This window comes from Lissotriton helveticus, chromosome 9 (genome assembly GCF_964261635.1).
Source record: "Lissotriton helveticus chromosome 9, aLisHel1.1, whole genome shotgun sequence".
Classification (NCBI taxonomy): Eukaryota; Metazoa; Chordata; class Amphibia; order Caudata; family Salamandridae; genus Lissotriton; species Lissotriton helveticus.
Window position 1 is genome coordinate 883,674,775 of NC_136070.1, and position 19,403 is coordinate 883,694,177.

At 42.7% G+C, this 19,403-nt stretch overlaps 1 protein-coding gene across 1 annotated transcript in view; it reads right to left on the reverse strand.

Moving 5' to 3' along the window:
- The window catches only part of LOC144781952 (cytochrome P450 2A13-like), an 820,837-nt gene extending 801,795 nt beyond the window's left edge, over window positions 1-19,042 (reverse strand). Inside the window, exon 1 of the mRNA XM_078661043.1 lies at window positions 18,799-19,042. Coding sequence (XP_078517169.1) covers window positions 18,799-18,978 — 180 coding nt within the window. The 5' untranslated portion in view covers window positions 18,979-19,042. The remainder of the gene's footprint in view (window positions 1-18,798) is intronic.
- Window positions 19,043-19,403: the final 361 nt, after the last annotated feature.

Genomic DNA, 19,403 nt, shown 5'->3' on the forward strand with positions numbered 1-19,403 from the left:
GGGGAGGAGGTGAGAAAGCCACAGGCTAACATATATCTGGAGTGTAGGGGAGGAAAAGCCCTTGGAGGTGAAGAGGCCTGGGTTTGCTGCCACAAAACAATTGTCCATCTCCTGCTGAGTGATTGAGAAATCAGACCCCCACTAATCAAAGGAATGAGGTGTCACTGGCAGGGAGGCACCCAGAACTGGTTTGAACAGTGGTCAGTTCCCCCTGAACACATAAACTTGAAAGAAATATAGGGGTATAACTCTGAGAGCTGAAGTCCCTGAACTTTTGGAGAAATGGATTAATCAACAGACTGAAGGTACTTTGTGGTCAAGAGGAACTTTTGCCAAGGAAGGAACAACAGAAGAGACTGAAGGAAAGGACTGACCCTTGCTGTGTGTTCTGGGGCTGGCCTGCAGTTTGCTGTTTTAACCAAGGAGTGGCTATAGAGACTTTGCTGTGTGCTGTATCCCCCTGATTGAAAGGACGTTGCTGTGCTGTGTCCTGAAGTAACTTATCTCCCAGGGCCCGAGGTGAGCTGGCTCCCTGTTGCGGAAATTCAGGAACACAAATATTTCCAGGAGAGTCTCATCGATGTGGTGTGTGTGTGCTTTGTGCAGGCTGAGACCCTTGTAAGGAGTGCCCTGTGATCGTGGGCACCGCAATCCAAGTGAGCCTCAGCGACGCTGTGTGCATGTACTTTGTGCAGCCTGAGACCTTCTTGAGAATTGCCTTGTTATCGTGCACTGGAGTCCAAGTGAGCCTCAGCAATGCTGTGTGCATATGCTTTATGCAGCCTGAGAACTTTGTGAGGATTGCCTTGTTATCATGCACCCGGAGTTCAAGTGAGTCTCAGAGACGCTGTGTGCGTGTGCTTCGTGCAGCCTGAGACCTTCATGAGGAGTACCCTGTGATTGTGCACCTGCAGCTCAAGTGAGTCACAGCGACGCTGTGTGTGTGCCCTGTGGCAGCCTAAGGTCTTTATAGCAGTAGCGGCCCGGACTGGCAGCCCCGGAGGAGCTGTTGCCAGAGCGGGAATTCAAGCCAACCCCGTCGAGGGAGGGCCCGAGTCCCACTGCCCGGAATTCACAAAGATTGCATTGGAGGCCCAAGTCGCTAGAAAAAGAGAGGAGAGTGAGGTCGCACCCCCCAGGTAACGTGGGTCGACGCCTGGGGAGGGGTGTGGGCTTGGAGTTAGACACTCTCGGCCTCTCTCATTCCGGAAGAGTGAGCCTTCGCTTCAGCTCATATCGCAGCCCGTACTCGCCAAGGTAGTGGCAGGACCGCGGCCACAGTGCGGAGCTGCACTTTTTGTTAAACCATACTCGTGTTGGGGGCAACTGTTGATAGAGGCTAACCGCGAGTCAGCAGGAGTAGTATTAGACCGTCTAAGGCACAGTGATCCGTGCTAGAGTGTATTATGCATTGCATTGTTTCTGCATAACAAACTACCTGATTAGCGTATTATGCATTGCATTTTTCCTGAAAAACGAACTACCTAAGGAGTGTATTACGCATTGCATTATTTCTGTATAACGAAGTACGTGATTGTTATGTTACGCTTTGCATTATTTTTACATTGCAAAGTGCCTGATTGTTGCGTTATGCATTGCATCATGTTTACATTGCAAAGTGTCTGAGTCTAGCATTACAAAATGCATAGCATTGTATTAGGACTACAGTGGAACATTTAGAAGTTCCCCTTAATATCGCCAGAACTTACAAGGACTGGCTGACCTAAGAACCCGCCATGAGGAATATCACAAATATGCATATGTTGGAGTTATATCGTGTGGTCTTATCACATATCGTTTTATATACATTTATACTTGTTTTCATGAAACTCATGTGGAGTCCATTTGTGGTGTCATGATTAAGTGGCTGTGAGCGTGGTTGCAAATACTTTACACGTTTGCCTTGAGGATAAGCCTGGCTGCTCGTGCCAAGCTACCAAGGGGGGGGAGCGGGGTCTATCTGAGAAGGTGTCCTTCCTTTTCCCTGACGTGGAGTTGAGGGTCCCTCTTTGGCCTAAGGTACCTACCTCAGACAACCTGGGATCCTGGGTCTAACAGGAACTAACCGACCAAATAACTCAGTTCTCACTAACTGATTCCAATAATGAGCTCCTAGGTGATTTAAACCTGCACTGGAATGACACTGAAGACCCCAAAATCTGTAACTTAAATAACCTCCTGGAAATCAATGACCTCAAGCAACTCTGCAATGAAAAGACCCAGAATAAAGGCTCAAATCCTAATGCAATATTTACTAGAAGTGAACTTGTCTCCCTTTGTTCCATCTTACCAATTGACTAGTTAGATCACCATCAAATACTGATCAATCTCAAATTATACCACATATCCCTCCCTGCACCACCCAACAAAATAGGGCAGTGGGCTAGGTACCTCAAGCATATCCCACTAACAGAGCTTGAGTCCAGCATCAGCACTCAGATTCAGATTCAGATTAGCTTTATTCGATTTTTAGTTAAAAACCATAAAAGCAACAACAATACATACATGCATAGATATCTCAACAATTCATTACAAAGTTAAGATCAACTATTAAAACAGAATTAAATAAATGTGACGAGTCAACTAATCAATGTTCGTGTATATTCACTACTAATTACAGGCTAGAGGGTTAATAGCACAGGGTACACGGGATCCCCTTCTCCAAGAATTATAATTAATTGTCGTTGTCATTTGTCTTGGTATTGGAATATGTTGGGAGCCGGGATAAAAATCATACAAGTCCCAAATGCAAATGGGGCCATCACCTTCTTTGGGCTGGCAAAATCGTAGGTAGGGGACAATGTTCCTATTCTTAAATTTGATTAAAATCAAGTCCCCCGAGATGTCTTTGGGCAGCATACCTAGCCACCCCACCCTCCTGACACTCAGGATTCCACCATCTAGGTCAGGTGGCAACGGTCTGTTGTGTTTTAGCCAAATAATGACTTTATTTAGCAGGTCCTGGTGTGTTTTGAGTTTGCCCCGGCTAAGTGCAGGGACCCCAGAGAGGACAGTCACGTATGGGGCGGCTTCGGGAGGTAGATTAATGCGATGCCTTCTTTCTAGAGCGACCCTGGGAGCTCTATGAGGTACGACTGCGGGATTAAAAGTAACGTTAGGGCCAGTTGGAATAGGTGTGGTAAGAGGGGATTCAAGAGTTTGGACTTTCCTGCATGCAGAGGACTTAGGCTTTTCATGGTTGATGGGAGGATTAGGGCAAATAGGTATAGCATTTTTTTCCCAGTTGGTAGAGAGTTCTTTTTAAGTGTTTTTTCAATGCTGGTCAGCCTGTCCCCCAAATCATTAATTTTTGTGACCAGAGGTGATATTGCAGATATTAACAATTGCTCAAACTGGGCCAGTAAGGACAATTGTTGGGGCGATACAGGGTTGTATGTTCTATTCACAGCCTTATTCGACATAAATGTAGTTGGGTTAGAGGGGGTTGATGAAGGGCTGGTGCACGATTTCTGAGCGTTAGATTGAATCTCATTATCATTATCTTTTTCCTCATCATGCTTCCTTTTACAGTTTAAACCCCGGGACAGTGTGTTGACTTGAGATTGGACTTTATTGGGAGAAAGAGGTACATCCCGTGGAGTGCCGTTTAGTTGGTGAACGTCTCTACCCATTATAGGGGGGGTTGATACGTCCGGGACGTACTTAGTGCCACACAGGGCATTCAGCTCCTCCCAGATGGACATGGTTAATGGAAGAAAGAAGTCCAAAAACGACAATAGGCAGTACAATGCGAGATGAATAAAGAGTTAAAGCGTCTCTATACCTCCTCCTTGGAATGAGTCAAGTGGGGTGGCCCGTCCCGTCCTCCTCTGAGGGCCGTAGAGGGCCCGCCCTTTGCCCGGGCTTAGCTCGGCGTCCCGCTCGCGTCCCGCGAGGCGGAGCAGAGCGCTGTTTGTAGGCGCCTCCTGGCGCTTATGGGGCGTGGAAATGCAGCGCCGCCGCTGAGGCAGCCGGGAGTTGCAGTCCCGGGGCGGCGGCGCTATCACAGCAGTGTGAAGACTCCTGGCGGTGGCGGCGTCGGCAGAAGAGGACTCCCTCGTCCCCCAGCACGGGTGAGTGTGCCTCCCCCCCGCTCCGCCGAGCAGAGCGCTGTTTTTTTTTTTGTTTTTTTTTCAATTGAGCAAAATCAGTAGAAATCAAAAACTTTCATTACAAAAGAGTGGCTGCATAGGATAACGATAATGCATCAGATAATTCAATACAGAAAATATAAAAAAGGCAAGAAAGAAAGCATTGTTAGCCAATAGGAATACAAACCAAGAAAAAAGGTTTCAAAAAAGAAAAACTACATAAAAAAATTAAGTCAAATCAATTCAAATCAAATCAGGCGGGACATCTTACATTAGAGTACCAATCTGAAATTGGAGCCCAGATCTGGGCACCAAGAGCTCTGGATTTTCTTCCTCTCGTACTATATATAGCTACCTCCTGCTTGTCTGTGGCAAGGAATCGACTAAGCCACATCTGAAAAGTGGGTGGCTCAGGATCTTTCCATCGGGCAGCAAGTATAATACGAAGGACGGCGGTGCCTAAAAATACAATCCTCCATTCCTCCGTATTATAACCTAAAGATTCATCATGACCCAAAAGATATAAAGTAGCTGAAGTTCTAAGACTCCGACCAAAAACCTGAGCCCAAAATCCTCCAATCATAGTTTGTAAAATATCAAGTTTGGGGCAATCAGCAAACATGTGAATTAAATTTGCTTGAGCCTGTCCACATCTTGGACAGCAATCATCTGTCCGCAAACCCCACGTGAAGAGCTTGAACGGGGTATAATAAAGATTATAGATAGTTTTATAATATTGAGCTTTAAGATTTGGGGCTAAAAATAATGTTGCTGAGAGTGCTAGGGAAGAATCAATATCCACATCTGGATTTCCGAGTTTTAGTGCCCAAGCTCGCTCGACACGATCTACGTCGTCAACAGAAAATTCAGAAAGTGTGTCATATAGAGTTCCTATCCTAGTGGACCGTTTCCCAATAATAGAAAAAAAATTAAAACTATCTAGATTAATGTTAAGTGTAGAGTTACGAATACTAGTAAAGACTTGAAAGTATTTTAAATAATCTGTAGATGGAATAGCGAATCTCCGCTGAAGCCCTTCAAAGGATGGGGAGATATCTTGTCCAAAAAAATCACCTAGTGTGTAAATGCCAAGATTCTCCCATTTCCGAGAAATGTTATCCTTTAAACAAGCCGGTAGAATCGTGCTATGCCATAGAGACGTGTATTTAGTGACTTTAGGAATACCTAGATGTTTAGAGGCAAGTTTCCATATTTTCCATGAATCACTAATCACCTTGAATTTAATCTTTTTGTAATATGATGCCTCAACTTGTCTCAAGAATAACCCTTGGCATCTATCACCTAATCCAAGTTCAAAAATAGAAGGGATATGTGAATCTATATTGGTCGGAGTGGTAGGTTTAATATTAAAAAGCGGGCCCATTTGCTGAAGCAATGTTGAACAAAGATAGAGTGTCAAATTTGGAATACCAAGGCCTCCTCTATGTTGAGGAAGAGTCAGTAATGGTAAAGCTCTCCTAATTTTCCCAAAATTCCATAGGAATTTGGATATAGTGGAATCTAGGGGCCTTATTTATGAAGGCCTTGCGCCGCCGGTGCGTCACTTTTAACATGGGAAAAAGTGACGCACCGGTGGCGCAAGGCTTTCATAAATGAGGCCCTAGTATTTTAATAGTACCACCATCAACCATCAGAGGAATGGCCCGAAACAGATAAAGTATTCTCGGGAATATGTTCATTTTAATATAATTCGCCGTCCCTATTATAGAGAGGTGTAGGTTATCTACCCTCCTGAGGTCGGTTTGTACTTTTTTGATCAAGGGATCAAAGTTAAGCCGATTGATATCCTTCACCTCAGGAGATATATTTACACCGAGATAGATTGCATTTTTAACTTTATAAGGGCTATCATATGAAGTGTTGTTTGTACACAAAACCATAGTTTTATCCCTGTTTAGGGAATAGCCGGAGTAGGATCCAAACAGCTGAGTAATTTGTTCTATTTCAACAACTGTGTCGGCAGGATTGGTTGTAAGCACGGCGACATCGTCGGCATATGCCAGAATTTTAGTTGAGTAGGGGCCCACATTAACTGGCTGGATTACAGGGGAGGTAAGTAGCTTTAAAATTAAAGGATTAATAACCAAAGCAAATATTATCGGGGAGCATGGGCACCCCTGCCTAGTGCCTCTTTGTATCTCTATAAACTCCGACTCAAAGCCGCCGATGGAAAGTTTAGCCCTTGGATCAATGTATAAAGCTTTTATGGCTTTGATAAAGCCAAGTCCAAAGTTATTAAATTCCATGATGTCCCATAAGAACTGCCAAGATACACGGTCAAACGCCTTCTCGGCATCGAGTAGGATCATCGACATCTCCCCCCCCCCGTGGCACCCATGATGTCAAATAGGGAAATGGCCCGGCGGGTATGATCAGTCGTACCCCTCCCGGGTATAAAGCCGTGCTGCCACGGGGATACAAGATGTTGGATGACCCCACTCAGCCGATTTGCAAGAATCTTAGCATATAGCTTTGAGTCGGAGTTTATAAGAGAAATAGGCCTATATGAAGATGGAAGCTGAGGGGGTTTCCCCTTTTTAGAGAATATCGCTATGTTGGTATTTTTCCAAGAATCTGGTGATGTTGAGTGATATTGTACCCCCAAAAACAGATCTAATAAATAGGGTAATATCTGCTTGCCTAGTGCCTTATATAGGTCTAACGGAATTTTGTCAGGACCAGCGGCCTTACCATTAGCGAGGTCCGAAAGTGCCATCTCTAGCTCCGTAATTGTAATTTCCCTTTCGAGGTCTTCCTTAACTGCTTGATCGACTTTCCTAGTTAATTCAGGTTCATGCAGCCAGCCATTGAGAAAGGTTTTTGTATCTCTGGTAGGCTGATGATCATCTTCTCTTTGATAAAGCTTTTGATAGTATTTTTGAAACACACCAACGATGTCCTGGGTGGAAGAGTATTGTCGTCCCTCATATTCAATACACTTTATTTTATTGTATGTTTGCTTTTGTCGAGTTCTAAGGGCTAACTGTCTCCCTACATTTTCTCCTGATTCATAGATTTTATTTTTATTAGCTTGATATGTTTCAGCAGCTTTTTGAATTAACGAGCTATTAATTTCTGTTTTTAAAATCAATAACTTTTGCAGTGTATCAGAAGTTAAAATTCCTTGCTGAATCTGACTAGCATGCAGCGTTTCAAGATTAGAGAGTTCCAAATTAAGTTGGGTATTAATACTGTCCTGAGTCTTTTTACGTTTAGCTACAAACGAAATAGTCTCCCCCCTCATCGCTGCCTTAAAACAGTCCCAGACAATGAACCTAGGTGCATTAAATTGATTTCAGTCAAAAAAGGCTTGGGCCCACGATGTTATGTGATTTATATATTCTGGGTTAGCAAGCAGCTTGCGATCAAATGACCATTGGATATTAGGTCTTTTAAAACTATCCATATCAAAGACAAGAGTGAGCGCGTTGTGGTCAGAAATAGTTGTGGGGGATTTAAATATATCTAATAGGGCCGAATTCTGCAACGATGTCATGATATAATCTAATCGGACATACTTGTTATGGGGATAGGAAAAATAAGTAAAACCATTATCGTTCTGCCTCAGCATATCCCAGACGTCAAGTAGATCATGACTGTCCATCAGATGGCGTACTGCCCTATAAACCTTGGGTTTACCACCGTTATAATTCTGGGGCAGTTGGTTATTTACTGAATTCCCTAGATTCAGATTAAAATCCCCACAAAGGATAAGGGGGCCGGACCAGGAGGCCAATTCTAATTCAAGGTCACCAAACATTTGTGGATCGTCCAAATTGGAGCCATAGAGTGAGCAGATGGTGATGCCTAACTCCAGTTGGACTACAACCCATCTGCCGTGTTTATCAACCAGTCGGCGTCTGGGGTCCCCCAAGCCAGGTTCTACCAAAATAGCAACCCCCCGTGTTTTAGATGTTTGGGATGTTGATGCAATCACTTTATACCCAGGAATCTTTAATAAATCTTTATCACTCTCAGCTATATGAGTCTCCTGGATACATAGGATATCGACAGGGTCCTGACGTAGTGACTGAAAAAGTTGGGCCCTTTTTTTCCTATCATTAAGGCCGGCAACATTCCAACAACGCAGTTTTAATCTCCCCATTTAAGGTTATCCTCAAACATACCAACGCCTTCTAAACAGTATAACATGCAACAGCATATATCAGTCTCAATATTAATATTCCAATCAAAATTCCAATTGATCAACATAAGTAACATGTAGTTCCTAATAAGTAATGAGATTCGCAGGTTTCTAACATTTCTTGGACATGGTTAATGGAAGAAAGAAGTTCAAAAACGACGATAGGCAGTACAATGCGAGATGAATAAAGAGTTAAAGCGTCTCTATACCTCCTCCTTGGAATGAGTCAAGTGGGGTGGCCCGTCCCATCCTCCTCTGAGGGCCGTAGAGGGCCCGCCCTTTGCCCGGGCTTAGCTTGGCATCCCGCTCGCGTCCCGCGAGGCGGAGCAGAGCGCTGTTTGTAGGCGCCTCCTGGCGCTTATGGGGCGTGGAAATGCAGCGCCGCCGCAGAGGCAGCCGGGAGTTGCAGTCCCGGGGCGGCGGCGCTATCACAGCAGTGTGAAGACTCCTGGCGGTGGCGGCGTCAGCAGAAGAGGACTCCCTCGTCCCCCAGCACGGGTAAGTGTGCCTCCCCCCCGCTCTGCCGAGCAGAGCGCTTTTTGTAGGCGCCTCCTGGCGCTTATGGGGCGTGGAAATGCAGCGCCGCCGCTGAGGCAGCCGGGAGTTGCAGTCCCGGGGCGGCGGCGCTATCACAGCAGTGTGAAGACTCCTGGCATCAGCACTCAACTAGAGTCTCTACCCCTTCTTCACACCGTTCATGAGCTCAATGCTAACTATAGCTCACCAATAACAGATGTTCTTGACTTGGTTGCACCACTCAAACTAAAACGATTGAGAAGAAGACCATCCAGATCATGGTTTAACTCAGAACTAAACAACAAAAGAAGACAAATTAGACAAACCGAAAGGTTATGGAGACAGAACCCTTCACTGACGCACCTCTCACTCCTAAGATATGAGCAGTTCTCCTCCAAGAAACACGTTTTCAGGGGAAAGGCTATTTTGTTTCTAAATAAACTCAACCCTGCAAAGAAACAACCAAGGGAGCTCTAAATTCAATTAAAAACAATCTATGCTTACCTCCCAACACGAAGCAAAATTCTCAAATGAACGCTGGAGGAAGTAGCTAACTTACTTGCTGACAAAGTTGTAAAAATAAAATGATCCCTGACCTTTGACAATAGTCTGATATCCAAATCCACCAGCTCCACTGACACACAAGCCAATATGGAAATTTCCTCCCAAGACTTAACTAAAGACCAAAGTTATCCAAAAAAGCTAAATATAGCAAGAAACAAACTCCTTCAACTGAAAAACAATGCTAAATGAACAGACTTTAAACCTGTGACAAAAGGAGAAATTAAAAAAAAATTGCTAAATTGAAACCCACATACCACATCATGATCCCTTCCCCTCCACCCTAGTACAAAATCTCAGCCATAACATCTCCCTGTTTTAAATGAAAAATCATCAACGTGTCTCTTTCATCAGGCGCATAGCAGACTCCCGCCAACTCTGCCAAATCACCCTCATTCTAAAAAATCCCGGGGCAGACCCCAATGACTTCAATAACCTCAGACCATTATCATTCTTTCTTCCCTAGCTAAAACTTTGTAAAAATGTGTCCTACTACAACTCGACCAACACACAGAAGAATTTAACTTCAACAACACATTCTAATCAGTATTAAGGAAAGGTTGTAGCACAGAAACTGCTATACTCAATATATCAGTGACATTGACAGTTACCTAGATGAAGGCGACTCCTGCCTCCTAATCCTACTTGGCCTATCTGCATCATTTGATACTGTTCATCACCCAGTGCTACTTGAGACACTCAAGTACTGCACGGGTATCAATGGCACAGTCTTGAGATGGTTCATGTCCTATCTTCAACATCCCTGACTACAAATAAAAATCAACATCTGTCTCTTGTACCCCACACAAGAACCACAAGGCACAAGACACAAGCTTAATGATCCATATTCTCTCCAGCCATATTCAATCTTTTCATAGAACCCCTCATATTATCCTGAACCAAGCTGGGATGATGCTTAATCTATATGCCAACATCACTCAACTCTACTACAGAATAAGATCACTCAGCAACACGTTAATGCCACACGATTTGAGATACACACTTGGCTAAAGACCAACGCCCCTTAAGCTGAACCCCAAAGAGACTGAACTTCTACACCTTACCCCAAAAAACCAATCTACTACCCAACCAAAAATGTCTCAAAAATGTGGACGCACTAAACTACCCTCCCGCAGTATCCAACTCCATTAAGTCCTTGAGTATCACATATAGACATACATCCATCAATGAAGGAACACATCAAAAACACAGCCAAAGGAGCGCTCTTCACACGAAAGCATCTCAAGATAATCAAACCGTTTAGTCTACCATACGATCTTACAATGGTAGTACAATCCCTAATCCTCCCAAAACTTGCTACGGCAATGCCATCCTGACAGGAACCCCTGAATGCTACCTTGCATCCCAAAGAATAATTCTCAGTAAAGCATTCAGGCTCATCATAGAGGAATCGAACAGTTGAATCACACCCGCCCTCAAAAGTCTCGCTTGGCTCCTCGTGGAAGGAAGCTTGAGCTTGTATCACTAACAAAGCCCTACATATTAAAAAACCCAAATATTGAGAAACTAAACTATCGAGACCAGAAAAAGTCTGGGCTCTGAGAAGCTACAATTCATTTTTTCTCATACCTCCTAAACATAAAAATAAATCATCACAGAAACACTTCTTTCCTGGAAATGCCCCCAAGGTTTGGAACTCACTCCCTAAGGACTGACGCTGCAACCCCTCCTTTTCATACTTCAAACAGGACCTCAAATCTCTACTAATCAACAACTACTTCAAAAACATAACTAGATGATTTATGTCTCTCAAAAACCCAAGCCCTTTTTTTTGCACCAGAGAGACCTCCAAATCTTACTCACTATGCAGACTCAATCTGGTCCCCTTTACCTTTACCCAAATGCTTGATTGCTATATACAAGTGTATCCTTACTGTGATTTTGTTACTTGCTTATCTGTATGACTTCTTCCTCTCAAAATATGTAAAGTGATCTGATACCCTTGGGTCTAGCCAGGGCAATATAAAACTGAAAGAATTGTTTTTAAAATATATTTTAGCCATGTTGAACAGCAACACAGCTGCTGTTCAGCATACCGGAAAGTTAGAAAATAAAAAGGCTATGAGGTAGCCAGCACTTTCCATGTCATATCATTTTTTATCTGGCAGGATAGAAGGGGGTATGCAACAGTGTGAGAGGGGACAAGCTAACATAGCATGAGGGAGGCAGAGAGGTGGGACAAGCAACAACACGAGAGAGGGCAGGGGATGGGCCAAACAACAAAGGCATCTCAGGCAAATCAACAATGATAGGGTAAGAAGCAAGGTGGGAGAGGTCTTGAGTGACAGGGCAAGTAAAAATAATGGTACAAGAAAAGAAAAGAGAGGAGGTAGGGAAGGGCAAAGCCACGGGACATGCGGGGAGAGAAGAGATGGGCTTAGCAATGATGGAGCAAAGAACAATGCATCAGGGGTGGGGGAAGCAACAGTACAGAAGGGGGTGATACAGCCTACAAACACATGCACTCTTATGGAGTTCTGCATCTAAGAGAAAATAGTAGCTCTGAAAGTGTGAATAGTGGAAGGACACTGGACAAGTAAGTAGTACTTAAGCCATGCTCCATGGGAGGGACAAACACACAAGAGGAAGTGAAGCCGGCACACACTGACTAACAACAAGCAAGGAAATGACTCAATTAGGCCAACCAATTCCAAGTAATGAATGGACTCAAAGCCTTTAAGTAAACACATTTATTACAAAAGACAGAACATGCATAGTCTCAGACAAGATTTAAAATCAGTTATCTCTGTAATATGGTAAAAAAAATGCCACCTCTGGCTCTAAGATGACATTTACAAACCATTTGGCATTTTGCCTCATGGTTTATTGTGTGATTTCAACCTCTCAATAACCTCTCAAAAAGTATACACTTTTATTTGAAATTGGTAGACAGCCTTAGAATACTTTCAATGCACCGAAGGTATCCTACAATCATGGTCTCCAGCACACTTGAAGCTATTTTTAAAAAATATGCACCTCAATTAGGCTTTGATCTTGATAAGGCACATTGCTCCCAATTAACCCATTATAAATCTCTTGTATCCACTATTGAGTTTAAGATCCATCAAATGTTTTTTAGATACACCTTGGAACACAGTATATGGAGATGTATCATCATGTTTGGACTAGGAATAATACTTTTAAAGGCCTATACAAAGAGCTCGAGGGATTCAGCTGAAAACACAGGAGTCTGTGATAAATGTAATAGAGGAGTCCAAGACTTAATCCACGTTTTTGTTCTTGTTCTAATTAAGCAGTGGTAGAGGCCAGGAATCATTTCTTAAAATCTATATCTTTTAGGTATAATCTATCGACCCCTAATGATTTGATTGCCTTCTTGAAATCTCTTCTGAATGAATTTATTTGCTGTACTATGTATACATGTATTAAATCTTTTTTACCTGTATTTTAAAAGGACATTTTTATGAACATGTTTATAGGAGAAATGTTACAAAAAACTATGGGGCATATTACCAAGTAATAGCGATAGTTATCGCTATTGCTTGGTTAGAGACAAAAATGTATCGCCGACCTGCGGCGATTTTCATCGCAGATAAACCTTGGTATTACCAAGGTTAATCGCAAATGCGATAAAAATCGGCCGCAATGCATGAATATCGCTGAAAAGTCCGCGATATTCAGGCATTACCGAGCTAATGCTCTTAGCCATGTTATCCACCCCCCATTGGATAACATGGCTAAGAACTGCTCAGGGCAGGTGTTAGCTTTTGGAGATATTCGCGCTTAGCGCGAATATCTCCAAAAGTTGGTAATAGGAGATAGCGATGTTAGCGACTGTTTCCAGTCGCTAACATCTTGGCACGCCCACTTTGCATGTCATTAGTGATAAATTTCTCTGACATGCAAAGTGGGGCCCAAGATGGTCGCTATCTCCTACTAGCTGTCGCTAACTGGTGTTAGCGACAGCTAGGTAATAGGGAGATAATTTTATCTCCGCTTTCTTGGCTTTTAAAGCCAAAAAAGCGGAGATAAACCCCCTTGATAATATGCCCCTATAATCTTCATGTAGCTATCCCAAATTGTTGTTCTCTGAGTAGGTCCAAACCAATAAAAATTTAAATTGAAAACTGAACCCCTCAATAGCAAAAATGTGACCATTTTACATAGTTTACCATTTTGAAACCTGTATAATGGATATTCATAGTTTTACATACACTTAAAGAGGCATAATAACTTTTATGAGATGGCACTCATTGATGTCTTACCACAGATTTGATAACGTTTGTTTCGTTTATGTCTAAGAAAATATGTAAATCATTAAAGTAAATAATAGTGGGGAATCTGAAACATTTATCACACTATTGTTAAAATGTGAATTTTACAGCAGTTTTCTTCGGGAATCGGTTCCCCTTTTATCTTCCCCAGTGCCGTAGAAAGATGCCATGGACCACAACGCAAGCTAGGAATTGAGCCCACTGCCCCTGTTAGGTAGTAACGGCTTGACAAAATCGGGCACCAAGCAAAACATCGAAATGGAACAGACAGAGGACAGGCAGAATGAGAAATGGCTAAGTGTACTCTGCATGACGAAACCACTTTAACTGGAATGTCTAAAGTAGGCTTATTCCAAGCGGAGAGGGGATCATGCACACTATAAACAAACTTTACGTCTGCTCTAATCATATCCCAGACAAAGCTGCAAACTTCAAGAGATGATTACAACAAATGTGTATATACTCAGGCCCAGATGTATATCAAAGGAATGAGTTGCCCTTGCATCATGCAGAGCTGGACCACTTACAGTGAATGTTTCAGTGTTTTGGTTCAATCTGTTTTTGTTTTACTCCAGACAGACCTGGCTAGCTATAAGATATGATTGAGTGAATGAAACGGTCTCACTTTTGACACTTTTGAGCAACATACCATGCAAGGGAGTTATTGACATGGAGTACTTAGCTTGTTTTCATGAGATTTGTTACAGTTCACCTATAGCTAGTTAGCAACAAGACAAAGGAAAAATGAATAACTGAAGGATTTTATATAATGCCTCACACATACAGATGGATCAGTTACATGAAATGACTTCTTGTTAAAGTCCTAGCCCTTTTTTGACTTGCTCTTCAAATTGCCTACATGCGCATAGCTAGATGATTGAATTCATGAACAAACAAAAGAGTTTTGTAATGCCAAGTACCACGTGATGGACTCAAATTACAATGCATTGCTGCTTGTGTTTACAAGTAGTGTGTTACACTCACATGGAGTAGACTTGCTGTAGGAAAAGGAAGAATGAATGAGCACATGAATATTTTTCGATTGCGATATACTATGCACTGGGACCTGTTGTAAATAACGTGCAGCCACTCGCATCAGTTGCATGCACATTATTACTGTGGGTATACACAAAAGGATGTAAGGTTAATATCAGTTGCGAAGAATTTTTACGAATATATACAGTCATGAAAGGAGCACAAACACTTTGTTAAAACACCCACAAAATGTTGTGGCATGCTTCATCATAGGGCTGCTACTAACCGCCTCTGCGCAAACCAACGCTAGAGGCGGAGCAATAGGGAGGGGTAGACAATACAAACACAAAGATAACAGGAGCTGACCAGTTAGCAGGAGGAGGTTACGGTGACTGCTTGCACTGTAAGGCTGCCAGACACAGTAATGAGGCACAGTGCTGACACAGCATGATGCACAATTATTGCCATACACAGTTTTCCAAACACTATGCTGCACTATTCATTGCAACAAGCAACACCCTTATGGTGGCAGAAATATATTGAGTTTGGCTCACCAGACTGCAAAAAAGACTGACAACTGTCTTGTTCTGGTTGAATGTCTTTTCACCACAGTGTCAAAACGTGTGTGCCCGCTGTTGCAGGGTCTGATCCACATAATACTCTCTGTGCTTTGCCCTCAGGTGATCAGTTTGCCTATGTGAGCTTCCAGGATATTCATGCAGAACTTTCATTACAACGTTGCACTTCTCTCAAGTGACCTTGCTCTGTGAGGGGTCTAGCCTAAAAAAATCATTGGCAAAGCCATTAGATCTCGCCTTTGACAGCTATTGCCTTTGTCAAAAGTTTTAAGCTGTGTTGCACAGCAGGGTGGCTGTTGTGCAGAATAGCTAAAAGTTCGAAAAAAAGGGCCATGACGTGGACAGCACTGGGAATGTCATAGTGTTTGTTTTTCTGTTAGGGGGAGCAGGGCCAGCATTTCCTGAAAGAAGGGTAAGTAAATATACCTTTTAAATACATGCATATATAACATGCATGCACAATTTTCTTAAACAACAACCAATTAAGAGGAACCAGAGATTTGAATAACGCCTTGTGATCAAGTGTTTGGTGATTGGGTTTCAGCATCTTCTGAATGATCTACTACAGAATCTCTAGCCTATATTATGTGTCTCTAGCAAATATGGTGGCATCAGGATGACAAAAAACTTTCTCTCCATGTGCGCCATGTGTCATAAATGGGTGAATCATGGCTAGGTTGAGTCCAAACCATGCCTGAGCTGAGGAACTCTCATTGGACAGATCATGATCAGGTAGGAACCTGAACAATTGTGATCAGGTATCTGATGTTTGGCTGTCAGTGGTCATCAGGACAGGTTGTTTACAAGCAAAGGAAACGTTACAGACCACTAGATTTCAGTCTGGGTCTAGGATACACTCAAACTAGGAAGCTGTCTTTCAGGTAGTCAGTCCAGATGTCTCAGAGGAGAAAGTGCAGCTGGAGTTGCTTTCTGCCATAATCAAGGTGCAGATACTGTTAGCTGGATACAGTTTAAGACATTGGGATGGTAATCCAATAGTCTGAAATCATGCTTTCAATGTGAAGCTTCATTGGTTGAGAAAGATCAACCAATCTTCAAGGGTTTTCCTGTAGACTCTAGCCTGCCTAGGCCTCGAATACAAGTACCTTAGTGCTGAATATCATTTTGATAAAAGGTGACACAGAGAAACTTAAGGGATGCAATAATTATCACCTATTCAGTGTTTCGCCACAAATATAAGGCATAATAAAAAAAGTTCGCGATTTCTACACCAAAATCTGTTTGACCATGTATTTATTAAACATCTTGTCTGGCATTTTTCTGCTAAATAGTGGCAGGTTCGCAGTGAGATTTTTGTAAACTAGGCAAGCAGGGTATTCCAGGGTGGGGAGACTTGCGTGGATCCCATGAAGTTTTCTTACCCACAATGCCCTGCAAACCTCAAACTTTCCCTGACATCAAACATTTTCCCTACACGACTGTGAGGGAGACTTCCAGAACGCCAGGAATCCACAAAGGTCCTACCACACAGCATTACCCCAGTCGTGCTGATAAAAACACTGGGTCACTTGTGTGGCTGTGACTAGTGCCCGCTGCAGGAACAGATCAAACCAAGGTAATGGGAGCCAATGAGACTCCCATTGACCTCAGTTTGATTTGTTCCTTTCACAGGCACTAGGCCCAGCCACACATGCATCATTTTTATCTGCATAAATGGGGTAACCCTAGTTGGTAGGAGTTTTGTGGATTTTTGGAGTCCACACCTCCATCTTAGTTTTCCAAGATCCTCAACACATGCAACGGCACTCACAAGCAGTAACAGACTGTAAGGCACTACACACATTTACCATGAGGGCCAAGGCAAGGTAAATGCACAACAGCTGAACTTTACACAAGTTTGTCTGTAGACACCATTCACTTTCACAGGTAAAAAGACTTTTCACACTACTGATAACTATAATACACAAAATATTTACACTGCCAACACTGTGCCCGTACTATTTAACGCTTGGTAAGGGCAGTAGCTCTTTACTACTGAGAGAGTTGCATTTGATGCGCTTAATCAGACCACAAATGTATGAGACACGCCTAGGTCAGTTCCAGATATCCATGAAGCTGATGCACTCAGAATAAAGGTGGACATCTGCAGTGTAATACATAACCTAAAATGATGGAGCCCCCCTGCAGAATGGGTAGCGGGGCCCTGAGTCTCGCGTGTATCACATATATTCAGCCTTGGGCTGAATGGGGCCTCTTTGAATGGTTGTGGGTCCCTGAAACGTTGGGGGCCCACCTACCCCACAGAGGGTGCAGGGACCTGTGGTACACTTCTTTACGTCCGTCCCCATGCAGGGGACTTTTCCTTTATAACAGATATTTACTATGAAGAGTTGCTGGACTTTTACATATATTTAAGTGAACAGTCACATATATTCTAGCCCTTCTAACTAATAAACGGTGGTGACAAATTCATGATTAACTTCTTATATGTTCAAGAAGATACAAAACACAATAAAAAATATGCTTTTAACAGACACGACTATTTATGGCACTACTGTGATACTTTTCATGTTCAATGTAAGTGCTTTCTTGTCTGATATGATTCCGTCCTCACTCTTAAATCAGAAATGGGGCAAATCTCCTCAGTGGCAATCCATTCTTCATATGAGTCTGCTCACCACAGAATGCGTGATGTGCCTGTGCCATGCGACAAAACGATATTGACATATTATGTATGTTCTGCGCTACTTTGCTCAACACACATACCCGTAATCTATGTCCATCTATAGTTTTCAGAGCACTTAAAAGAGATTAGCATAGGTTTTAATATGAACATTTATTCGCTAAATAATTCCCTTCTCACAGATGAAACTATGATACAAAATGTTTGCTTCCTATTTGGAGCAAGATCTTTTTTCACATTTGAAAAGCAGAGAAAATAGAGGGGCATATTATCAAGGGATTTATCTCCGCTTTTTTGGCTTTAAAAGCCAAGAAAGCGGAGATAAAATTATCTCCCTATCAGCAACAGGGTGCTAACACGCAAATTCGCATGTTAGCACCCTTTTTCTCTACGCTTCCCCTTGCATCTCTAATGAGATGCAAAGGGGGCGTTCCAGAGAAAAATAATAGGAGAAATGTTGTTAAGCGACATTTCTCCTATTATCAAGGATTTCACTAACCCTGTTAGTGATAAAAAAAGCAGCGCTAACCGCGGTTACACCTGATATTTTCCTGACTTAGCCATGATATCCTATGGAAGAAGGATATCATGGCTAAGTTTGTGAGCCTCTATCATCAAGCTAACGCCAAACTTCGAGAGATTATCGTTGGTTTTCCAGCAATAATCTCTCATTTGGCAGTTAGCGCGAGGATTTTTATCACTTCTGAGATAATCCTTGCTAATAGCAAGTTATCTCTGCGATAATTTTCGGCGATGCTTAGCGATAAAAAAATCGTTGCTAAGCCTCGTTAGCGATAAATATCGCTAATCGTTGGTAATATGCCCCTTAATTCCCATTTTTTACGACAAAATAGCAAAAACAGCGCGAAATCAGGTCAGGTCGTGCATGTATGACAATGTGCAAGCAGTTTGCTCTATTCCCAATTACGCAAGCAGCAAAAATAGTGAAAACAGATTTTCTCTGTTTCTTCTATCAGTGCAACGTTTCCATAAAACATCCCAAGAGCCTTACCTTCAGCAGAGATGACACCATTTGCCCGCTCTTCACTTGAAGAATGTTGCCGACTATAGGAAGCGGGGTGGGCCCAGGGGGCAATTTGTGTGCTGGGAACATCCTCCTCCAGACATTAATGAACATCAGGTACGAGACGCATGTAACCAGCAAAAGCGAAGCAGCCGCCCCGAGATCCATGTCGGTGAAACGTTGAGGTGCTTCTTTGCAGAGTCAGTGAGGGAAATACCTCGCTTCAACTTTTGATGTGGAGCTTATCAGTTCTAACGTTTTTGTCCTCAGTTCAACTCTTTCAGCCTGCTTCAACTTCTGCAGATGTTGTTGTTAAATCTTGTTTTCAAATATTGAATTAAGTTATGAAACATCGGCATGTTTTGCCAGCTGGCTACATTTCATTTTGAGCAGAAGTATTCACAATTTGCTGAACTATTTGTTCCTACTGCATGAATAACTGGCACCGAATCATATAATGTGCAAAGCTCACACAGTGAAAACACGACTTATATGTGGTTTGGCCAGGGAAATGGACCTGACATAGAGTACACCATGTTCGAGCAAGTAAATGCTCTGTAATCCAAGACAGAATTATTCATTTCTGAACCCTG